Source organism: Grus americana, chromosome 1 (assembly GCF_028858705.1).
Source record: "Grus americana isolate bGruAme1 chromosome 1, bGruAme1.mat, whole genome shotgun sequence".
Lineage (NCBI taxonomy): Eukaryota > Metazoa > Chordata > Aves > Gruiformes > Gruidae > Grus > Grus americana.
The window spans coordinates 41,593,179-41,619,222 of record NC_072852.1 but is presented as its reverse complement, the minus strand read 5'-3'; the positions used below and the strand labels follow the sequence as shown (position 1 = coordinate 41,619,222).

Genomic DNA, 26,044 nt, shown 5'->3' with positions numbered 1-26,044 from the left:
TTTCCCCCCCCCTTTCCTTCACACTGCTAACATCAAAGCTGCTATCGCATATTATCTTGACATTGCCTAATATTCAAATAAAAGAGCCGAGGCAAGGGTCAGAGGGAGGAAGCTACTGCATATGTTTGCAATGGTGAGTGACAAACAAGAAAACCAGTGGTAAAGTACTACCAGCATGCTACAAAGAAGTGAAGATTCCCATAAGAGAAGATGACTACTGAATAGAAAAGCTAATATAATCAACTAGGTTTGCAGCATTTTTCAGCTGTACAACAGACTAACCCTTGAGAAAGAGCCTTATGGAAGAGAAGGGATCACCCTCCTGGCTGGGCAGTCGGACAAGCAGTAGGGTATATTCATCTTACTGGTCATGGTAAACATTGTATAAGGCAAATTAGATGGGGGTTAACTCTGTGTCAGAATTAATTTGTACCAGTGATTCAAGCTGCAGAGCTAGCTCCAAATTGAAAGAACGGCTGTGATCAGACCACTTATCAAAGCAGTACTGCAAAGCCAGCTAAGAAAAACCCTGGAAACAGATTCTTCCAGGCCAGGTAAGCCAAGCAACTTCTTCACCTTCTACATCAGTTTTACTAAGAGTGCCCAAAGCCACTTCCAGGCAGTCTTGTCAGAAACTGCCAACCTACAGAATACACTACAGTCATGGAATATATTTTAACTTTCATGAGCGAGTTCTACCAGAGGATCAAAAATGTTGATATCCTTCCTATACTTTAATCTACTATTGCATTAAAATGTGTTCCTCCAACAAAAAATTAAGTATCTCACTGGCCAACAAGCCAAGAATCAAACTAATAAAAAAACCATTTCAACTCAGGATAACAAAAAACAGCATCAAAGTGGTTGAAACAGCAAGCATATAAGGAATGTAAGGCCATGCCTGCAGTGCAGACAGTCCCCTCCTAGTACTAAAATTATCACATCTGTTTTATATACAGACACAGCATCAAAGGCATTCCTGTACTTCCCTTGCTCTACAGTTTGATGACACTTTGGTGGTACAGCCAGACTAAATACCTTCCGTAACCTCTGCTCCTCCTTGTCCCCATCCCCCTATTTTTGAGGCTACTTTGCAAACTAGACATCTGAAATGGCCTGCATAGGAAGTAAATTATCATTCTGCACCGAGGGTGCCCTTCCTTCCTCGATCAAGCACACCAGAAAGGACTCCAAACTCTTCCACTGGTACAGTGAAGTGGTGCTGGGTGGCCATGCATGGATGGGAACGAGCAGCTGGAGGTAGCATTGAGGAAAATAGCAGGCTGGCTTCCTAAGCCAGTGCCTTCTCCAGCTACGTGACAAATATTAGGAGAGAGACCAGGCAGAAAGAAACACAGTCATGATTTCAGAAGAGAGTTAAGAGAAAGATTATCAAGGTATCACATTTGAGGGAAATAAAAACTTTATTTTGAAGTGTATTTCTCTAAAGGAGATGCTCCAGTGTTCAGCTAATGGTTGTTAGTATCGTTCCTCATCAATAAGCTAATTTTTACAGTGAATTAGTTAACCTTCATGAAACCTTATTTATGGACACTGTCATTTGGAAATGAAGTAGACTCAACTCAGTGACTTCAAGTCACAATGAAAACACTATTATGAATTAAAATAAATGAAATACTTCAGTTATGAGTGTCCACATGGAGTTACAATGAGGTTTAGCTAATCCAATTACAATTCACATCTTTAGGTACTTTAGAATGAACTTTTGTGTGTTCCTGTATAAACACAGCCTAAACCTCATTTACTTGGCATTTAAAACAGAACTCTGAATTAGCATTTTAAACAACTTTGAACAATCAAAACATGTAGCTGCAAAGGATAATCTTTATTTTCTTATTATTTCTAATAATTCTACACATACCAGTGGAGGTACTGTTGAATTTCTTCCAAATAGAAATTTCTGGGCTAACATGCTTCAAAATTATTAGTAATTTTATCTATCTCTTCATTTTCAGTTGTGTCCCAGTAAGATGTCCAGGCCATAGGACTGAGGGGTTTTTTATTTTTTTAATCTTCTCAAAATCTTTTTTTGTCTTTTTGTTTAAATAATAACACAAAAAAATTATTTTATCTGTTCCATATACAATCATACTTTCTCAATTGCTAATTTATCCAGACTGTATTTGTACCATTAGCTGCATTAAGCAATTAAAAAAACTTAAGAGCAAGTAACACTTTCAATGCTCCCAATAATTCTATCACGGTACCACAGGAAAGCAGTGTTTAAAATGTCCACCATACACCATCTGACAGATCTATCACGAAATTCTTAGCTAACTTCTAGATTTAAACTCAAAATTAGGTAAAAAGACGTTAAAAAAAAGCCTGATGAGAGGTGTGCAACATACTTCAGAGGCATCATGCAAGTATTCACTTTAGCTGTGTTTTGCCTGCTCTTTGAGATAGTATCTCAGTCAATGCATAAAATCCTAGAGAAGGAAATCAGTGGAATCCCATCAATGTACACCAGCTGAAATTCCAGCCCTTTATTTTCAAAAGGTATATTTAGATTTTTTTTTTCACACACAAAAGTGATACAATGCTCGCAATCATCAGCAGCTGGAAAATATCCACTGTCAACATGTCATATCTGCAATTAAATCATTATAACCAAGCAGCAAGCTATAACTACTAATCAGGAAGAGTGATACTGGAACCATATATGGAAATAAATCTTAATTTTCTCTAGAGCCAATGATGCTGAATAGGCCACATTATAATTATAGTATTTTACTTTGTCCTTTTTCCTTTGTAATTCATAATACTCCCCTACGCTGTAACAATAATCAGATCAGCGGAACTGACATTTCTGGCATTATATGGGTCAATGGGATTTTTAGCATTGATTTCAGTGGGAGAAGAATTAGGGCAATGTTGAGAGTATCTCATCCACAGTTTCGGAAGTCTAACATTCATTTAGAGCATAGAGATTGGACCTGCGTCCTGTCCCACCCAGGCTGAAACACAAGAGAAATGAGTAAGACAAAGAAGGAGGCAAGAGCCATCATTAAGTCAATGGGACTGCCTTCTTCACGCTACCTGCTTCTTGTTGATAAGAGACCAGTACTGTAAATCAGAACTAACCCAAATGAAATCAATATGGCCCTGTCATTTTCATTCCAACATGAGAAAAGACTCAAACCTCAAACCACTGTAAGAAATGCAATTTTGCAATTAATACATCTTCTGCATTGCAACTCACTGAATCCAACGTGAATGGGGCATCTAAAACAGATTAAAAATTTGTACTCAGGCAAGTTTCCAGCTACTTTAAAATATATCCTGCTTTGCTGGGACTCCTTATTAAAAGATCAGAATTATTAAATGGAGAGGTTTATTTCCCTTGTAAAATTCAGCTTCATCTATTACCTATTAACATGAAGAGGAAGGAGGTTCCATTCTGAAACATAGCAACAGCAATTGCAGTGTGGTGGCAAAACAGTTTGCCTGTGAAGTCTAAAGGAAACAGTTAGAAGGATAGCAGAGTTATTGCCCAGCAGAGTCTGATGGTATCTGCTGTGCAGTGAGACACCTGCTAGTATATTAAGCTTGGCTTTAAAGAAAAATGGTTTTGATGTATTATTTGGTAGTGGTACTAAACTAGTGAGCTAAGAACAGATCTTACAGAAATGAAGTACTCTTTGAAATTGAACTGCATATATTTGACTGAATTTGTACATTCGTTTTAGTTCTGCCTTGTTTGGTTGTCTAATACATTTGAACCTAAAACCAGATATTGCTCAATAAATATATTTTTAATGCACACAAAAAATGATGGAATATTTTCCAGAGACGTTTGAAGGGCACACACTAATTGTGACAGGTTGGCTGCTCATTCTTCTGCATTAACTTGAACTATGCCCAAGGATTGCTAACCAGGCAAAAAAATCTCTGCTGTACTTTTCTGCAATACTTTTTTGTATAGAAACCCCAGAATTAGAATGAAATTAATGCTCCTTACTATGAAAAGGTCACCATAAATCACTTGAGAAAACTTATTATGATTTGCATGTTGCTCTGTCTAGATCATAACAATCTGCAACATTTGTACGGTAACGATGAGTAACAGATAGGAAAGCAGTAACAGAGGAGCTTTGACTTTGCTTATAAGTTATGTGTTGTTTGTATCAATTGAGCAAATGTTTTCCATGGTGCAAAAGACCACTGTATAATACAGTCACTAGAGCTGTATTGAATTCTGCAGAACGAAGACACCTTAAAAATCATTAACATTTACATCTGGCTATGTGATACTGTGTTTATCTAGCTACAGTAACTGAACTTTAAATCTGTGTAGAGAAAGAGAAAGGAAGAAAAAGGGGAAGAGGGAGGAGAAGGAGGAAGGAGGAGAAGGAGAAGGAGAAAGTTTTGATGATGGCCTGTTTTATCCAGTAGGGATGCAGCTTTTTTCTGAATGTCCTCCACTGGGCTGAACAGAAGTAGATTTATTTCATTTCTGACGTGTATTAAGTGTCAACTAGGAGTTCAATCCTGCAATCCTTTTGCTGGAAATACCCCGGCTTCCAAAGAGCTAATGGAAATTTTGATTGCACGAGGACGGCAGAATGGCACACAAAACGTGTACTTCCAGCGCCCTGTAAAGTCCATTGTGCTGCCTCATAGCAACAGAGGCGAGGTTGCCACCGAGCTCCTATCAGGAAAACGGTCTAATTTTATTCCAAAAGAAAACATTTTCTTAAATAGCTGCTCAGCCTGCTGACGTTATCTAAGAATTCATACCTATCATTCTTCCTCTTAATAATTCCTATAATATAAAATGAAGGAGAAAACAGTCATAACTGCATTTCACATGCAACAAAATAAGAGAAGCTCATTGAACGCACGCCAAGTGAATACGTACGCAGTACCTGTAATATGACTGATGGTAACACAGTCATAAAGGATAACCCTGTTCTGAGGAAACAAACTTAACAAGTTAACTAAATCATGTGTATACTAGTTATTTTTCTTTTTGTAAGAAGCTTTAGCAATGGAGCAACAAAGCAACATTTTATCCTAGCTGAAGGACAGCACAACGTCCTCCTAATGAAGGCAACACTGACTGCAACCTTGCTCTGAACGTGGGCACTGGGGACATCGCCAGCTATTGAGGTTCAGCAGCACCCGCCATTATCATTCTTTGTAACTCTCCCTGCCGGGACCTCCAATGTGGCCAAAATGTAATAGTTTGTGCTGAAATCTTATCTTCAGAAAGTCCATCTCAGACTGAATTCTTCTCCAACGTTCCAGTCAACACCATAAAGAAAGTATGGAAAAATACTGTATTTTACCTTGTCTTGGCACTCTTTCCTTTGAAAAGCTCTGCTCTCCCCATGCACTGGAGCACAGGTCTAAAGGTCCGAAGGAAAGTGATCTTGTTTCAGGAACCTGTTTTTTCCTACTACTGATCAACTGTAGGTGACCCAGCAGCTAGAGAGTCCCCCTCTCTCCCTGTACCGACGGCTCACAGCTGCCTGAGCTCAGAGGGAGGTCAGGGCCCTGAAGCTGAAAGCCAAGAGCCCATCTCTCCCTTCTCTCGGTGATCCCCAACAGGCGAGGAAGAAAACTGTCTGATCCAAATGCTCCGGTAACAAAAAGCAGAGCAGAAAGGAGGGAAAGGAGTTAATATAACCAAACAGGAAAGTTCTGCTAATGTAACATTTTAGGAAAAAGCTCGCTCTGCACAGGGCCTATGTTATACCAGGCAAAAACCACCAGCAGTCATGACGGGTGGCTGCTATAATTGTGGGTGCATTACATATGGCCCCGTGGCCTGATTTGTAGCAGAGCTGGACACTGTGACTGAACCTGATGCAAAGTCTGTTCTGAATATCTGAAATAGCTGACAATGCTAAATACTTTGACAGAACTTCTTCCTGGGTTTCAAAATAGATATCCAAATTTCACGGATCTTTTTTATTTTAATCACATTGGTCCAATTTCCCCCCTATATATGCAGGCACTCACTCTCACTGATTTATTTACAGCAACATTAATTGTATGATTGACGTTTTTTGGAGGCCCACCTTGGTGCCCTAGAGGCTGAGGTGGAGCCACGCTGAGCACTCACAGCTGACGATGAAGCCAGCGGAAGCTTTGCTTTGAACACATAAACTCTTCCGATCCATAAGTGCTAAGACACATAAGAGGGAAAAGTGCTGCCCTGGGCATCTCATATTGCATACTCCACACTTGTGTAAATTTTAACTTAAATTTCTGTGGGCCTAGATCTCCATTTATAAAATGAGGCTAGGACCACCCCTTTCCTCCCTTCGAGGATTATGTCTTCTGTTCACTAACTGTTCGTGATGCACTCTTATACCATACTGGATGGCGTTTAAGAAAATTTTACGTAGCAGTTAGGAACTGGGACTACAAAGCAAATGAAAAGTATACAAAACTATTGAACAGAAGGACAATTCAGTTAGCACGGTCCACTTTGCGAAATGAAACAGACATTGTCCTCTGTAGAAAACACTGAGCAACTGCATAATTAAAAATCCTGGTTAAGGTGCATACAAAAGAGGAAAAGAATGCAAAGATAAAATTAACTTTAGCATTTCTCAATAACTCTACATTTAAATTATGCATCTTCAATCACATTTTTTCTTTAAACAGATCACGTTTTGTCTTTAAACAGAAGCATTTTGGTATACACATAGTATACTCAAATCCTCCTGGAGCTAGAGGAAGGACTTCCATTTTTGGTAGTGATATCCTAGTCTGGCCCTTACCATGCTGTACATCTTTAACACTTTCAAAGGAACAAAAATATTGTGACACTGCAACTTAAGGAGTTTCTTATGTAAACTTCTACTGATCTGATTAATGGTCAGTAAAATGGTCATGGTGGAAAAAGCTACCAAAAAAGTCCATAACACTGAATTAATTTAACAAATGTAAACGTAAAGTCCAGAGTGATGTAAATTAGAAGCATGAGAAATGCTGAGGGGCCAGAAAAGGCAAAAGATGTTATCAATCTCATATGACACGCAGTGTAGAAAACAGTGATGTCAGCTCCTATGAGATTTCCTATGACCTCCTATGTCCTGCCTTTAACACGCTCAAGTTATCTTGTTGACAACTGTCAGTAGAAGTGAGACAGTTTAAAAAATAAAGGGATCAGTAGCAACTAACTTAAGGACAGGTCATAGCCAGCATGCCCATGGCGATACTTTGGTGTTCACCAAGGTCATACATACACTCTGTGCTCTTCTAAACCAGAGGAGATGGGTGCAGAATTAGCTGAAAAGTACTTTACTCAACGTCTACTAAATGCACCAGCTGCAACACCAGAGGTGCTTCAGCTGTGAAGATGCTCTTGCCTGGTGGCAAAAGTTACATGCTCCCTCTGAGCAAAGGAAGACTCCAGGTAGTTCCAGGTGCACCGTTGATCCAGGGACAGCATCGCAGCTCATTGCTTCACTGAGCCTGATCTTAAGGTGTCTGATTTTTTTTTTCTTTTTACAGAAACTCTATTAAGAAGTCTATAAGGTTTTCTCATTTTAAACAGCATTCAGCTAACTGTTGTGAATTGGAAATAAAGATATAATAAATAGGTATGATAAAATGGGTACACTGAAACCTGATTAACAGACTATGTAAAAAAATAATTACAAAATACTGAGGAAACAGATGAATACATTTCTTGTACTACTAGATTCTTGGACAGAAGTGGCAAACAATATGGAAAATAGCACATTAGAGCTTTATTTTACACCTAGAAAGTTTCTGATAAGGTTTCACATTGACTGCCACACTTCCAACAGAACACAGGCATGCACAGAGGTATCTAAAAAGCAGGTAATACTAAGCAGTGCGGATGAAAGTAAGTCTAACTAGCCAGTTTTATGATAGTAAAAAGTGATTGAAATCTGAACCTTGCTGTATTAACAGCCTGCACATCACATTTCCCCAGACAGCTCCTTTGAAAGGTTGACCAATTTGTTTCAATACAGTGGCCACTCAACAGCACCAAAAAAGACAGCGTATATCCAAAGCACTGTATGGAAATTCTTCTTCCAAATGTACAATATGAAGCCTAAAGTACAAAAGCAGTTAATTTATCACAGAGGCAGAGATTCCTACAGTAACTAATTCAAACTGCTGATGATGCACTAAATCAGAGTGAGTGATGAACACATACATAGCAGCAAGTGAAGTTCAAAAGGATACAGATCTATGTGATCAATGAGCTGCCACATGGCAAATGAAATGCAGTGTTGACAAACGTACAGTAATAGAGATGAGGCTCCAAAATAATCTAACCAAGAAAAATTTAAATAAACAAGTGCAGAAATGTCTCATTAAAGAGCTGGAGGTGCCTCTTTACACACATCTAAGTACCAGATCTTCAAATCACTGGGCTTTCTCTCTATATTTAATATGAAAAAAATAGACCTTGCTGTAAAGCAGTAAAACCTTCCAGGAAATGTAATACAGTGACACCAGTCATGTAAGCAACTGCCTGTTTTAAGGACACAGACTAGAAACAACAGCCTACAGATGGAAATCTCACACAAATCTAATATTATATTGCATACTACTGCCTTGAGTGATGACTGAATAAGGCCAACTTATGTCTTCTTCCTCTACCAATCTATGCAGTTCAGAAACATAATCAGAGCAAGTGGTGCTGACCAAGCCTCTTCATACTCTAATCACTGTCCAAGCTGATTAATGGCTTTTTGACTGTAAAGCAACAACACTTTGTAAGAAGAGTACTGGCATTCAGTGACATGCACCTCTTGAATTTCCCTGGAGCATAAGAAACTTTTCACATCATGAAAGATGTTGGGACTTTTACAAAGAAAGAAACCATCTACTGTGAGAAGGAAAGGTTTATTAGACATTTTCTACAAAAACAATAGCTGTGACTTTCTTGTGTGCAAGTGTTACCAGCTATGGCCATTACTGTCATTATTCAATTATACATTACAATCAATATAAATATTTTTTCTTTTGGTTTTGTCTGTGGAGTGCTATGTGAAAACAGTGTGAAAGTTCTGGCTTTGTTACTAAATCATCTGTTTGAAAACATCACATGATTCAAGACATCACATGTCTATGAAGAGCTTCCAGAAAATCATACCTTCGTTAGGCAGTCTCTCGGGCTGCAGTTTTATTGTGGAACTTCCACACTATAATCCAATGGTCTTTCACAGTATATTTACCGTGACAGGAACAGGCCGGTTATTCTCAACAGATATGAATCTCTCTAAAGCCACCAGCGCTGTAAAACCGAGCATCTCTACTACAATTTTACCTCCTTGCAGACTCCTCAACAGAACTGTTAGGGATCATATGTACCTTTGTACATTTGCTCATATTCATTGTTAAAGAATATCCAACAAAGAGCCCCACTCTCCTTCATCAACTTTTCTCTTCTCATTTTTAACACAATTGATTGTTTTCTTTGACATATAAGGGATTTTTCTCCCCTGAGCTATCTTGATCTGCTCTTCAGAAAGTCCACCTGGCAGGTGAGAGCATGTAATTAGATTTAAGAAAAAACTGGTAGGGAACAAAAAAGGTAGCTATCCCATTTGCTTCTTGCTCTAAATCTTATCTTTTCCTCCCCTTAACCCAAAGGTTAGCTTATTTGTGGTAGCTTCTCTTATATAAAAACTCTAATTCTGTAGCTCTTAATTAGATGACGAATCATACCTTGATATCAATGAAACCACAAACATTCAACGCAAACACAAATAAAGGGTTACTCATTATGGTTTACGCTAGTGTAATAAGACTACAGGAATACTCTTTTTCATCATCCGTGAAACACTAAGGACATACCTGATACACTAAAAAGAACTGAAGGAATATTAATGTTATTAACGCTATTGTGGTCCATGTACTGGAGGCTAATGAAAAATAAAGCGAATAAGATAAAGTGAAGGTCCTTCAGAACTCAGTTACTCAGCAAGCCATTCGAATGAGCCAGGAGGAATGAAACATCAAGTGCACTTTCAGAGTATTTGTTATTTGAAGAGATTTATAAATAGTAGTAATAAAGACTTGATTTTGCAGCTATCCTTCAGAAAGGCCATTTAATTGAATGTTAGAATTCTATGATAAAACTGAATTCAAAGGAACACAATGCTAAATCCCAAGTAATGGTACCACAGCTAAAGAGCTAAAAAGCCTAAATGAATGCATGATAGACGAGGTAAACTAGTCCTCCAGTTCCCCTTATCATTAGCAAAGCTAGCCTCCCAACTCTACAGTGGAGGAGCACTATTTTGTTAGATCTACAAAACAAAAAGAATTAAATAATTGACAGACATTTCCAACTGTATAACTTGAAGCTTATGAACAAGCTTATGAACTTCACGTTGTTCAACTTGAAGACATACACATGGAAAATCCATATCTGGATTTCAAATAGTTTTTATAAAAGAAGTTAGAACATCATCTTCCTACTGAACTGATGCCAAGACTTTCACTAGTCAGCTTTTCACAGTTAGAGTTTTCATAGACTTTCATTAGCAAACAGAAGAGTTTCTATTTAGAGCAGAACTGGTGAAAAGCAGAAATAATAGGAAACCACTCAAAAAACAAAGCTCTATTACAACTTCATGGTAATTATGATTATTTAATCCCTGCATAGCCCTGTTCTTTGATCTGAACTTTTTTCTAAATTTATTTCAGGACAACTTTCACACTGTTATTTCTCAGACAAACGTACAAGAAAATAGAAAAAGGAGGTTTGAGATGTATGTATAACCACTTTCCCCTCCTGAAGCCCTAAGTGACATACTTTTTTTTGCCAAAAAAAAGTGCTATTGAATTTCTATATGAATATATTTGTGCAGGCAAAAGTTTCTGCCTGGAATATGGAATTTGCTGGACTAAGGACGGAAGTCTTATTGGCGTAAATGAGATGACGGTTTTACCCTTGACATAAACAATATTTTACGAAGGAAACTTTTGATTTCAAGTTTTCTTACCTGGATAAGATTAACTAACTGATCTGACCTGGTGTTACAACTAAGAAAATGAGCCAACTGGGTCCTGTGAATATGTTATCCTGCAAACCCTGAATGTCCTATAAACTCTCCAAAAAGCCATATTTCGCCAGCAGCTTTCCTTTCATTGCCTACTGCATGGAACACACCTCTCTGACACAGCCAATGCATTTATTTAACTTTTGTTTTATATTTTATCTTCCAATTCATTTTGGTTAGAGGTAGAATTATTCTGTTAAAAAATGACCTGATCCCAGATGTAGTTTATTTAAATTTCAAAATGAAAAGCTTACTAAGAACAGATAAGATTGATTGCTCTTTCCATCTTAGCATAATTGTATTTCAGGTGAACATCAATTTACTTTAAAGGACACTTCTAAGTAGCAGGCTGCATCATACATAATTCATCAATCACAGCTGCCTGTAACATGATTTACTCAAGCAGATTTCAATGGAATAGAGGGAGTTGCATTGTTTTTTATGCTTTAGCTTGTTTGTTTTTAAATAGTTTACGAAACACTCATTTGTGCTGAATTATTGTTGAAAAGAGTTCATCCTTGGCAATCAGCATGTTGAATTTCTTTCTCTTCGTACAGAAATGGTACCTCTTTAAATTTCTTTTAAAAGGCAGAGCGAGTTTTCAAAACATCATTAAGGTAGAGAGCATTCAATGCTTATCAAAGGTAAAAATAAAGCTCAAGGATTTTGCTATGGGGGCCGGGAAGGCAAAAATATTTATCTGAAAAGCATTACTAGTTTTAGGGCTGTGTATTTTCTAGCTGGCTTGACATCACTTGTTATTATTTGTTATACCAGCATACAAATGCAATTGAAGAGAAGCGGCTCTTTCCTCAGGTAGCCCTTCACACAGTTGCCACATGGATAAAATGGCTTTTACATGGCAATCTACACAAAACGGACGCAAAACTGTGTGCCAGTTAAACTGCAACCGCTTGACACACCAAGAAATACAGGTGGAAGTGGGGGCACCGCCTTGTGTGTGCCACTACTCAGCATCTTCCATCAAATTCATCTTCAGGGACGTGTTGGTGCCTCAGGTGGTACTGAAGTAAAGAAACATTTCCACAAATAGATGCAAATACAGTTTAAAAACAAAAAAGAGAGAAAGAGAGAAAGAGAGAGAGAGCGCAACTGCTCGAAATGCACACCTACACAAAGACAGAAATACCTTTACTTACTTGTAAGCCCATCTGAAATACAGAGTGACCCATAAAGTTAGCTAACATTCGAATTAGAGCTGCACCCTGTGGGAAATAACAGAGAAAAAAAGAAGTTACCAGCTTTGCATGTCAGTATTACACAATAATAACAATCTGAAGTAGACATTTCCATCCTACTTTATCATCTTAGAAACTTGCGATTAATATAATCTTTACTTGTGCTGGAATGAAAAAGAGAGAGATGACGATGCAAATGCTTACGAGGAGAAGTGAGGAAGTAGACTGATATTGTTACTGTCCTGCCTTGTATACTGACTAAGGTGCAGGTCATAAAACACACTCTCCACTGCTGGGGCACGGATGTGTCAGCTCCAAAGCTGGGTGCCCCCAGCCCTTCTCTGCACTCAGCAGTACTGCACAGTTTTAAATGAGGGCAAAAAATAACGTCCATGCTAAATTCTACCATAGTGATTATTCATAATACTTTTACCTTTGTTATACTATTGTAAATCAGGATTTAGTGATACTACTTTCCTTTGTAAAAGCCTTCGCGATCTGATGATTTGGAAGTGGATCGTTTTCATAAGAATTTTATAAGACGTGGATATCCATATTTGACTTATTAATAGTCAGCTTATTCCCCACACTGTCATGCAAAGAGGTAAGTGCTTGCATAACACTCTTTCTCTACTTATACCAGTTCTTATCCCTTTGCCCCTTCAGGCAAAACAGACAGATGTAAAAAATTTCTTTTGTTTGACAGGTGATTCTAATTCTCAGTACTTACACCAAGGAACAGATAGACACTTGCCAGAGCAGCTTTCTTTAAGACATCCCTTTTGTGTCTTCTTACTCCCTCTCAGAACCACAATTGCTGTGTATTTTCCCCTTGCAGAAGTGCTCCATTTCAAGCAGAAATATCTTTGCAGATCGCATTTGATGATTTACCTATAGCATCCAGCTTTACAACCCAATTTGAAGACAACCAGCCTTCTTATCCCATTAATCAAATGTAATATTTAGTACAGATCGCTGCACGAGAGGGAGGACACTTTTGATTTAACATCAGCAAATGAAAGGCCATAAGAAAACATGGTGCTAGAACTCAACAACCGCAGCTACAGATGTAGGTTCAGCAATTAGACTAATGCTCAATTAGAAAATAGTTAAAAAAAAAAAAAAATTTCACAGACTGAAAAATTCACAGGTTCTAAAGCCAAAAGGACTATTACAACGATGTAATCAGACTTCCTGCGTTAATAGGGGTCAAACAGTAATTTAGGCAAAAACCTTATTGCTTCTCTTTAGACAATAGCATCTATTTTAGGAAGATTCAAGAATAGGAAAATGTTTCACAGTACTACATAACTTGTCTCAACTAATATTTATTGTCACAATGAAAATGTGCACCTTTTTACTAATTTGATTTTCTCTAGCTTCAGTTTTCAGAAGAAGATTTTATGTCTTTTTCTGCTAGATTAAAGTTCAGAATAGTTTTGGAATTTAACAGTTGTCCAATTTTTAGACCATTTTACACATGTTCCACTGATTTTTTGTAAGGTGACTATTTTTGAAGTACTGAAGGGATTACCTGTAATAACCAACATTCTGAAATAATGACATAAATAAAAAAGATTTGTAAATTATTAGTAAATTGTAAGAAAACACCACAAATTCTTCACATAGGCAGCAACAACAAATAATATATACAGTTAGCAAACTGAAGCAAAAAAAAAAAGAAAAAAAAGAAGAAAAAATCATTAATTGAGCAGACATTTGTAGTTGCTTATAAGAATTGAACAGTGTATAAACCAAAAGATGGTGTTTGCATTATTGACGCTATGCTATGTTTTTATGGTGGTACATAATCTTACTGGGAGACCAATCATATCTGGAACACACAGCAGCATAGAAAATAATCCCTATTGAAACATTATTACCTGAGTGGACAGGACCATAGGTCAGGAAGCATTATTACTCTTATTTTACTAGAGGAACAGAATGAGTAAAGTTCTCAGAGATGTTTAGGCAGATAAACAGCAGATGAATCTGTCTAATCAGATAAACAGAAGACCAAAAAAAAAAATATCTAATAAATAGACCCTATTTATCCTGTAAGTAACTTGGGCAGGAAAACAAAAAATATCTGTAACAGAACCAAAAATATATAAAATATAAAAAAGATCGGCCTAAATACTTAACAACAGTCATTTTTCCACTCATCACACATCTCTCTTCCTACTCACTTGTTAGTATTCCAGGGTTCCTTTGTTTCTTTCTCACAGTTTAAATTTCACATAGTGGCAATGGACATGTATTTATATAGGCACCTTAACTCTACTGATTTCTGTGAGAAGTAAGCAAGCGAATACGTTCCTATGATCTTGCCCATAGAGTCGTCTTCTATCCAGAGACCAAGAACTGTCAGATACACGTAAAAAACCTATAGAATTCCTCTCACAGGTAACATTTAGCCACATGTTGGATGGAACTATGGCTGACCTTTATGCAGCAAACAAAATTTAAAAAGCAAAGACTGAGTAAGAGATCACGGTGCAAAGGCAGGACTATCTCAGGATCAGTCTCCTTTCACAGCTACTTTAGAAGTACTTTCTACCAATTAATTACCTTCAGGAAACCCAGAAGTCCTCCTTACAGCTTCCAGAACAATATGCTTGTCCTAGTTCTGCCATCTTCCCCACGCAGGGAAAGTAAATGCCTTCTTGACTTATTTGAGGAAGGGAAGGGATGCTAAAAAAAAAGGGGAAAACACAAAACCAAAGAAACTCAAGAGGAAAAAAACTGTCTTGGGGAGAAGGGAGGAGAAATGGGAGCAAATGCAGCCCTTGGTGCGGCGGGAAAAGAAATGGGAGGAAGAAAAGGGAGGAAACCACTCATTTCACCTTTCTTGCACTTTGAGAGCAGGCAGAACAGAGGACAGGGATACATTTGTAAAAGCAGAAATAATCAATACATTCTCAGCTCTGGGAAGGAAAGGGAAAGGCAGCAAACACTGTCACTCTGAGTGGAGATGCAGAGAAATAGGTTTGCAGGCAGACGGATAAAAAGCAAGAGGTATGCAGAGTAAATGGCTTAAGGAAGAGGAGCTTATTAAAAAGAGGAGCTTGGAAGATGACCCTAACCAGAGGGTCCTGGGAGGTAAAGAAGGTATGTGCAGTAAGTTCAGTTACAGGAGTAAGAGAATACATATCCTTGGGGTCATCTGAATGTCCCAGTGTGCTAGCATTTTCACTGCCTACCCGCCTAGGAAGCAGTGAACTAGATGGAGTTCAGAGGATCTACGCTTCCATACCTTCTGAAAGCTTCTCTGACCCAGACCTAAACCTACAGAAAAATCCTAAATTACAACAAATCCATCCTGCTGCAGAGGATGCCCTCTGGAACCTCTCACCATTGTTCCCTGAACGCCCTGGCATGCATCTGATCTGCTCCCCACTTCACTCTCAGGGCGACTTCTGCTCTGCCAACATTTGTCCAACGCAGGACACAGGGAGTCTTGAGAAGTGAACCTGGCTCTCCTACAGGGCAGGATGGCTATTTATTGATGATTTAAGTGCTTTCCTCCAGGCAGTGGATGACTCAGTACCTTGCTGAGAGCTAAACCACATTGGTTTAACAGGTCTAGTGGAAAGCAATTCTTTCCTAATCAGAAAATGTACCTATGCTCCCGCCAGTGTAAAATCTGACTCACCTTAAGCCATTGTACCCCATCTTAATAACAGTCTACTCACAAATACACTAGATATTCAGTCAATGATTAATGGCACTACCTGGCTCTGATGAAGCACTGTTCATTAGCAGATCTCATAAGTGCTTCATAAGACACTGATATCAAGATGCTCCAAATTAAAGGGAAACTGAGGCATGTCATAGTGAAATTACTCATCGAAGATCACCAGCATGCTCCTCCTATAACCTATGACACAGTCGAAGCTTCCTCCGCCTCAGCACTGTGACTCCACTACTATAGGAAAGGGGGGTAGCATGTGTCAGCTACTCCATGGAACTTAACTGCACACACAGTCCTGCTCTGCAACTGCTCTAGGGAAAAGGCACACTCATGGGCAATTAGCCAACACTGCCTGACGTGCTGGAAGTTTATGCTCTTTCTTTCCCTGAATAAACTTGTTTGCACTCTCACACCATGGTAAAGACCATCCATAACTAAAATTAGGAGCAAACTTCCTTTATGTATGAGTCTCTGTCTTTGAAATCTACAAAATACAGAGTCACAGTTAAGGCATTCCGTCTAGTTCTCTCCATGCCAACACAAAATAGCATGATTGCAACCTTGATCTCAGATTAAATGAACCTAATTTTTAAAGACCCACTCCTACATTTTTTGATCCTGTAACATCACTACAGGTCACAATTATTGTAAGTTCATTTAATTATCTGACTTACTGAATGATCCAATTTTATTATATCTGAATTCTTTAACTAATTGTTTCACTTGCAACTTGCATCCTGTAATCATTTCTTATACAAAAGAGAGTACCAAATGAAATTGTCTTTAACAGGGAAAAAAGAAAAGTCTGATGTACAAACCCACAAAAGTATGAACCCACAAAAATATGACTACTGCACACAACACAGTACCGTTATACAATCAGATGGGAGGGGATACGTCTGACTCAATGCAAGTATCTTTAGCGTCTGTGTCTACAATTACTTCAGTCATTTAGACTTCCTTTAGTCAGTGGACAGCACCGGTCACGCCTGGGTGCACTTAATCTCATCTTAAAGTCGACCTCCAAACAGATCGGGAGAATTGTACCCTAAAAGCACCCATCTCTTGTAATTCACTCCAAAAGTAGCCTTGGGTGACTAGCTCATATGTACATATCTGCATTGCAGACATCTAAAGTGAGGTGAGAAGATTAATTCAACTGCATTGTCCAAAAAGGCCGTACAGAGACTGATTCCCCACTCTGTTACAAAAGTTCTGTGCTACTAAGTAGTTCCCAAGAATTTCTGAATTGCGGAGATAGAAAACTGGTGTGTCGCCATCCTTTTCTATATATACATATATCATATCTTGGTTTATTCTACATGTCATACTTACATATAAGAAACCCAGCAAAGACAGGTATTCAAGAGGGGGCCCTCAGGAGAGGGCAGTGTGGTTGCTAGCTGAAGGTGGATGTTCTGTACCGAGCAGACAGCAAAGAAAAGCACTTGAAATAATGAACTGGTGAAGCAGCTGCAGTGAAGGGAACAATACAAAAATCAGTAAACCAGCACATAGGATTATGTAGAGGCTAGGAGGCAAGAGCAAGGGGCCATGTGTGAGAAGATACGAATGAGCTGGAAACTCATTCAGTGTTATTCTTTTAAGTACCAAAATTATGTTGGTATTCTAAAAAATGCTCGTGAGAGAAAAATGTCACCAACACAAAACAAGAACCATGAACTACAGCTGACTCTTGTGAGGGCGAAATAATCTATTGTTTCGTAAATGTGTTGGAGTGGGGGAAGGAAAAGAGACCATAAAAGGCTGACACAGAAAAAGCACAGCTCTTCCATCCTCCTTCCCACCAAAACTTGACGTTTTTTCCTAGAACATCAACTTCTTTTTTCTTTTTGGTTCCGGTTTTGTGTGTTTTGTTGGTTTTGATTTAACCGTAGGATTGAGATGCATCTGACTGAACACAGATGCCTACGTCATAGCTATCTGATGCTTACTCAGTTGTATACAGCTGAGCCAGCTGCCTAGACTCCCTTTAAAGGCAATGGAGAGAGAAGCAAGCACTTCAGCTCATCCTGATTCATCTCATGCAAAGGCACACATCTAAAATAGGACAGATGAATTTCACCCTAAAAGTGCCGGTTCATCTTCACTGATGATACAGGGACCTTAGAGTCAATTGCAGGAGTCTACACAATGAACATCCCAAGTGAGATGATATGAATCCCTCTGAAGATATTTTATCCTGCAACTTAGAAAATGTGAAAGCGTAAACAGTGCAAAAAAACCTCCCTGAGTTTGCGAAGTCTGAGACAGCATCTTGTAGGCTCACCTATCCATTTATCTCACGTAACGCCAAATATCAGTAATAATAATTACACAGACCTCAACATATCTCTTCTTCACTGAATGTCCACCTTGCCATCCTTGTTTAAGAATGAAAGCTGTTTATTTTTATTTAGTTCAGAATGATCCCTTTTGTGACATAAAAACTAAAATCAGGAAGCATGCTGGTATGAATAAAACCATCGTGGTATCCAAGGTGTAAGGAGGGAGTGAAGTGCTGAGGAGAGGAGCATTGGACTACCAACAAAAAATACATAACTGAATTTCTAAAAAATAAAAATAAAAAATTAATATGTCCATTTTCCACAAAACCTCCGCCTACCCATTTTGCTGCTGCTTCTCTCATTCAAAAAAAAAATCCAACCAAAACCAACACTGAATACAGGTGATTTATTAACATTCTTCTATTGTGCAGTAGTCAGTTCAAAATCAGTCTTGATTAATATGTAATAGCACCGCTTGTTTTCAAATACAATGGGACACAGATAGGAGGCCTACAGTTATTTTGCTGTATGCTGGTATCCCTGCAATTCAAGATTAGGGTTACTTTCTCTCTAACTAAGGCAATGTGAGTTACTCTACCCTCTGTCTCAATTACACTAGATTTTATTCGTACGATTGTTAGAGCTATTATTATCAATAATAACGTCTTATAATCACTTTCATCTTCATCTATTAAAACAAGGCTCAGACCACATAGAGGCATTCACAAAGGTACCATTCCTTCATAAAGAGCTCCTGATTTAAGATGAGAATCACTACACAAAGTTGGATGGCTATTAATATATACCTGATATATACTAGTATTCTTTTTTTTAATGAATCAGTTACACTACACGTACCTTAAATAGTTCCCTCCTTAAACTATTTACCCTGAGCTATAGGCGAGGTGCCTTAGCAAAGACTTTTTTTTAAATCCAGTGTCTGCTGATTACCCCCAAGAACTCCAGCTGGTTAGTGAGACAGAATCTCCCTCTGCAGCAGTTACGTGCAGGCAAGACCAAAACATGTATCCATGTGCTCAGTTACCTTACTCATTATATCCTTTGGAGACTCCACCTCGCTGGAGAAGGCAGTCAAACTCATCAGCCTATAGCTCCCAGGACTTCCCCTGGAGCCCGTTCTGTACATCACTCCAGCATTTCTCTGGCACAGTGGCCATTTGTAAGGACGGTCTACGTCACATCGCCGGAAGGATTGTCTACGTCACTGCAGCTTCACTGGTAACCTTCAGAAGGTGCAGGTGGATGCCACCCAGCTCTGTAGACTTCCTAACAACTAATTCAGCTCTTTTAGTTAGTGTTTCCCATATATCTACCTGAAATTGATAGTACCTGCAACCTATCTGTTACAAAGAATAAACCGAGCATGGGAATCAACTCATTCTTCAGCAGGAAAGCCCAGTACAACTAATTCATTGCACTTCTTTGCTATATGCTTAAAAATCTGAGTCCCCCTTTTACACTTTAGCCATGACATGGCTCCGCACCCAGTAAGACAGAACCATACCTGCTGGATATACTCAAGTCAGGCATAAACTATCTTAGCAGAATCACTTAAGATCATGAAAAAACTTTCAAATTTTGGCTAATATGTTTTGAATAATGGTTGAAATGTATCTTTTCTTCATGACACGTGCTGAAGAAAGATTTTTTAGAACTGCAAATGTAATAAAAGCAGCATAAGAGTTGGGTCTTTTTTCTAAAAAATGTTGAACATATTTTTACAGTACTCTGTCAAATAGCAGCCTAAGGGTATCCACAATCAAATGGGTTCTTAAGTAAATGAGTATAATTTCATTTCAGTTCAAAGTTCCTGAATTCATACATTATTCTTTATTTCTGAAAATCTTAGATAATTCTGTGATTCTAAGTTCATTTCAAATATTAGAAGAGCATGTTACCAAGCACTCATACAAAGAATGCACATTTGCACATTATTTTTGTAATGTGAATACTAGCCAACAAGTAATATCCAAGTCACGTTTTCCAAAACAATCATTCTTTGTTGGTACTAAGCAACCACAGCTGGATGCCCCATGAAATTTAGCTTATTGGGAAAAACACAGCATGAATTAAAGTGAAAGAACAATGTACATCAAACATGTAGCAAAAATGTGACATTTAAAAAAGAACTCTTATATAGAATTAAAAACCAAAATGAAATCTGTCAAATCCTGGAGAAATTTAACACAAAAAGTATGTTTTGACTAAGTTACATCTGCAGAATTTGATCAAATGCAGATACAGAATAGTGCATATGTGTGTAAATGAATTATTTAAAAACTTGGTCAACTGAGCTGCTGTGTAACATTACATGTAGTGCACTGAATTAACTGAACTGTTACCCACAGCACATTAAAGAGGAGGACCAAGAGATGGGAGAAGTCTGTCTGTAATGTCTGTTGAGTGACTGGTGTGACCTTAAGCAAGTCAATGGACATCCCTTAGTTCTCCTGTAAGAACAACTGAAATCTGGGTAACCACTTTCAAATCGAGGCATTGCATTTAAACTGTGCTTCCTTAAGCAAATATATTCACCACACATTCTTGCTTTTTTCCTTTCTCCCCAAGAGGAGAAGTCCAACTATTCCTCGGCTCCCACTCAGAAGGTCATGCTGAAATGTATTTTACCTTCCTACCTTTGTAATCTGAACCGTCTTTCATAGTATATGGCCTTACCCTGATCGTCGTGGAACAAGAGTGTCCTGTTCATGCCATCAGTTATAACATGGTACTGTGGCAGGCTCCTGAGAGACCTCTGCTAACGTCCTCCTATCGAGCTGTAAAAGCAGAGATAATTGCAAAGCCTTCTCTGGAATTCTTCAGCTGTCTCTATCCAAAATATCTCATCTCTGGGAACTGCAGAAGTACTCACTGAGAAATTCTTTTCAGGGAATTAATTAGACTGTATCATGAGTCACCAGCACTAAATCCCTCTTTCATTTTCAGATATTGAGCACTGTAACACACCAGTTTGGCTGTTTTCTGTATTCTTCAACGGCACCTCCAAATACTACAAGGAAAATGAAACTTAGTGCATGTGAATTTGATGGGTGTGAATGCTTCCTTATTTGATTAGGATAACAGAATGTATTTGTTTAAATAAGCAAACACGTGCCTATGATTTCCTTCCTGTGGCAGGAATGTAAAATGTTCAAATGAATTCCTAGAGGCTTTCCCTTTGGAAAACCACATAAAAGCCGTAAGAAGAAGGAAGGAAGGAAGGAGACAGGTATATGCAGACTATGCAGCATACTAGTAAAAAATGTGACATGAGCCTAATCCTGAAGTTCTTAGTCCGGGCCACCATTTAGTGACATACTGAAGTACCTTAAACATGTAAGCAACCCAGCTTAAATTCCACAGGTTACACACATAAAATTAACCATATAACTACATACTTGGCTGAATTTGGGTCTGACTGGTTTCCCTGCACTTGGTAATAAATTGTTAAAAAGTAAGGGACTACACTCATTAAAAGGAGCCCAAAAAAACTATCCCTACTTAATTTTAACAGTACAGACTAGAAATAAAAAAAAAAAAAATCAGTCATTTAATTTATCTTCTTTGCTTTTTAAAGTAACACAGAATTTCCAAATTGTATTTGCTTATCAAGCAGTGCATACTCACAAGTTAATGTGTTGTTGATACTCAGCAATAAAAACAGGATATCTTTTAATAAAGAAATTAAACTTACACTATTTTTAAAACTTTACATACAGTGCGGATGAGCCAATATTTTTAAAATCAGCAAATATACCTATAAACCTGTAATGTACTGTGCTAAATCATCAAAGATGCATAAAGGCATCTTATGTTGTTTTTACGGATTGTAAGGTCATTTTTTCTGATGCCAAAACATCACTGAAAAAGCAACATTATATTCAAGGAGAGCTTTTCACTGGGAAATCATAATCATTTTCTATTCTGACAAACACAGCTGTTCTAGGGCTGGATAATACCAAAATGGTCAGATGGTAAGATGAGCTTTGGTGAAATGTTTGTCTTAGACATAAATTCTGTTGCAAATTTTAGGAACACGACACAATGAACAAAATTCAGGGGTAAATGACCATAACTAATCATGTTCTTCAGGTGGATATTGTCACATCATTTTCCTTGAATAATAAAATGTATCAGTCGCCTCGAAAAAATGCTATCGGGACCCCATTTACAACAGGAGTTTTATTTGGCCTTGCTACCAAAATCTCTGTTACATGTTCTGACACCACTGACAAGGACAAAAGCACAGTACGCTTTTTCATTAACTGCTTGTATGAGGAAATCTTCAAGGATGGACAAACACAAGAGGTTGACAACATTATTTACATAGACGGGCCATCATCAGAATTCAAGTAGCAAATAAACCAGCTATCTTAAAATCCACTGTATTAAGAATCTCTTGTAATAACAAAACTGGCTCCACAAATCCATGTTTTCCATTAGAAGTAAGGGACAAAGATTTTCCCTTTGATGATGAATACTAACAGAAGTGTTTACATGGCCAGTTACTTCACTTTAAAGAGGAAATGCCTCACCATTTCATCAACCAGCTCCGCAGAGAATCCAAAGGCAAATTAAGTAAAATAAAACTCAAAATTTGTGATGATTCTCCATTGATGACTACCTTGGGGATCAGTATGATCTCACAGCTATCTATTAAGCCAGCCAATGTGTTCTGTAGTGATATCGTATAGGACTGATGGTTTTTTAACTAGAGTATTATGCCACAATAAAACAAAGATTTTAAAAGTCTATGTCTCAACACAATTTATCATTACCAATCGCACATTTAATCTTATCAAAGATTGAAATCAGGTCTGTTCGACCATGTTTGTTTCCATGAAGCATGAAGATTAATATCCTTTTTTTTTTTAGTTAACTAAATACCACATAAGAATCTCAATCCATTTGCCTAAGGCTGTTTTGCAACTAACTATAGTTAAACATGTCATTCTACTTGCTCTTTTTTAAAACCTCTTTTAAGCTTCAGAAATTATCCAGTACTTAAACATACCTTTAAAAAACAAGAACAAAAAAAAAACCAGTGTGTCAGACGTTCCAGACTTTCCTCCTGAATAGAGGTCCTGCAGAATCATATTTTGATCAAAATATTGGTCATATTTTTATGTCAAGTTGGTTTTTTTTTCTTTTACTCTATTTCATTACCTCCAGCTTATTTACTATTTTCAATTCTTACAATTTGTTCCAAGTTACTTTAACATTTGTAATTGTTGCTCTTGTTTTACTGATTAGAACTAGTACGTGTGCCAGCAAAAGTTACCCCTTGCCTTCACTCTGGCATATTTGCTTTTTGGAGTCCTTCAGGCAAAAAAATGGAAACTATCTTTAGAGGCTTAAGAAGGTACTTTCTGCTTTGTCCTTTGTGGAAAATTACCTTTACAAAGCAGAGCCAGAGAATGGTAGTGCGTTTCAGGAACTCTCGTGCAGAGGCTGGTATTTCCGTGTACATCCACTTTTATCAACACTTTATTTTACTCCATGGAAACATCCAAGACATGGACACACCATTTTGTTCCCTAGGCTCCCTGTTGGGGAAAGGAGTATGAAAAATAATGGCAGGGCATAGTGTCTTCAGCCACCATTGCTATTTCTGCTTTGATCACCTCCTCCAGGCCTTGGGAGCTGCCGTTTGCTGCTGCCTTTCGATGGGGAACAGGCAGAAGACAGTCTTGTACCACAACAGGTTGCGTCTTCCCAGTCGCTCTGCCTTGTGTTGGCCTGACCGACCTATCTAGTCTAACAAGCTCTTCTTTAAAATGCAATGCTTTTATTAACATTTGTGCTCCATTTTTATTATTTCAACTCAAACCCATATACAGTTCTTCTCAGCAGGGGGGACGTAACGTTGCTGAAGCACTGTAGGTGCACACCTGTTTATATACCACACACAGTGGTTTCTACGTTTCTTCTTCAGAAAATACTTAGCACACGATAAAAAACATGATAAGTTAATGCCAGTTTGTTTTGAGTCAGGAAGGTGCTCTAATGCCTTATTTAAGACAGGTATTTTAAGTATCTTGAAGCACCTGCCTAGTTTTACGTCCTAGCAGCCACTGGCTGGAGCGGGACAGCCTGCATACTTCAAGTCAGGCACTCTTGGGACAGCTCTGAACTTGAACCTAAAGGCTTCACCGAGTCCGAATTTCGATGGCTTTCATATTGGAAGCAGTAATGACCTACAACCTTTTTATTTAAATGGAAAGAAACTATTTTCATTACAAGATATTTCCTCCGTTACAATGCATTACGAACAAACGGCTTCTAAATGCACCTTCTGTAATCTGGGCGCTGACCTGCTGCGCTCACACGTCATGGAACAGAAACCAGCATCATGCAAACGTGCACCCAGGACATAATGGCATTCACAGACAACATCACGGCTAAATTAGTCAAGGAGAACAAAAAGCTCTCCCTTTACACTGTGGTGAGGGAGTGGGTTGTAAAGCCACCTATATTGTATTGTAAGACTTCTAACTAGCTGGATACCATCTTATGTTATTGATTTAGTTAAGTGAACAATTAAAAATAAAAACCTATTTTACTATTTATAAGTATTTATGTAGTATTTCTTTCACTGTTAATAAGCTGCTCTCACTTTTCTGTGGTCATTTCATAGATGCGCATTGTCACAATTTCATTGCACTCATGGATTGAGTGGATTTCACACTGATACTAATCCCAGTTTTATTGGGCAGAATAGATTTTTTTTTTGGGGGGGGGGGGGGTGTTTTATTTTGTTATTACAGTGCCAATAAGTAAAAAAGCACAAAGTTTTAAGAGAGCCTTTCCAGTGACTGCAGTTAGCCCTCCTGTTGTTCTGCATTCTTGCAGAACATGTTACCTGTAAACAAAGGGAATTACACTCAAAAGGGTGAGCAAGCCACTGCTTTCTTTAAATTCTCCTTTGCAACAACTGTTATTGCAACATACAGGGAAGCCGAGCGTTTTCCTTTGTCCAAATTTTTAGTTGAACAGATTTCCTAATGCAGAACATTGCCTTTGAGGGGAGGCAGGGAGCATGGTCTCCCTTTATTACTATTAGAAATATATCTTCCTTCCATCACTTGACAAATAAAGCAGAAAAAAGCATTTTTAAAGCAGCAGCATACAGTTAAGAAGGAAAAGGAAATTAGACATATAAAGGTTTAGGAAATAACGACTTTTTTGCATTACAAAGCCAGGGCCAGTAACTGATCTCACTGTTGAAGTTAATTTTTCTTACAGGGAGGAAAAAAAAGGAATATTCTTCCCTACTCCAGTCATCCTCTTCCTTGTTTTGATGATTGTTTGTCACTTGCCAAGACATATTCTACTGGGGGTACTTTTATAGTTACGCTCCATCATACTGGTCTTGCCTGCTCTGATTGCTGCCAGAATCTTCAACCAGCACACTTCAAAGCATGCAGCAGGCTGACGGAAACAACTTCAGATATTATCTAGCTCTCTACAGTGTCCTTGGTGCCCTTTCATCCCTTCTCTTATCTGGCTGTGACTGCTCATCTAGGGCTATGACTCCTTTAGTCCTGTCTGGGATCTCTCTCCCTCACGCCGTTCTGGGTCTGGCTGCTCCCTTTGAGATGCAGCTGTCTTGTTTCTCCATTTTATTACAGCCGGTTGTTCCTTGCTGATTGTTGCTCCCCGTGTTATTCTTGCTGCACTCTCTCCTCCTCTGTTGATGCGGCTCTCCAGGGCTATGATTCCTGCTGTCAGTTATTTCTGGTATGGAAAGGCTGTCACGCTTTTTGCTTTGATTTAACAATTCTCAGATCCACTCTTGTGTTCAACAGGCTATAT

General features: G+C 38.3%; 1 protein-coding gene across 2 annotated transcripts in view; it reads right to left on the bottom strand.

The window, feature by feature from the left end:
* TRHDE (thyrotropin releasing hormone degrading enzyme) overlaps window positions 1–26,044 on the bottom strand; it is a 222,951-nt gene that overhangs the window by 84,939 nt on the left and 111,968 nt on the right. For both annotated transcript variants that reach the window (XM_054807940.1, XM_054807947.1), the window contains exon 7: window positions 12,188–12,253. In XM_054807940.1, coding sequence (XP_054663915.1) covers window positions 12,188–12,253 — 66 coding nt within the window. The remainder of the gene's footprint in view (window positions 1–12,187; window positions 12,254–26,044) is intronic.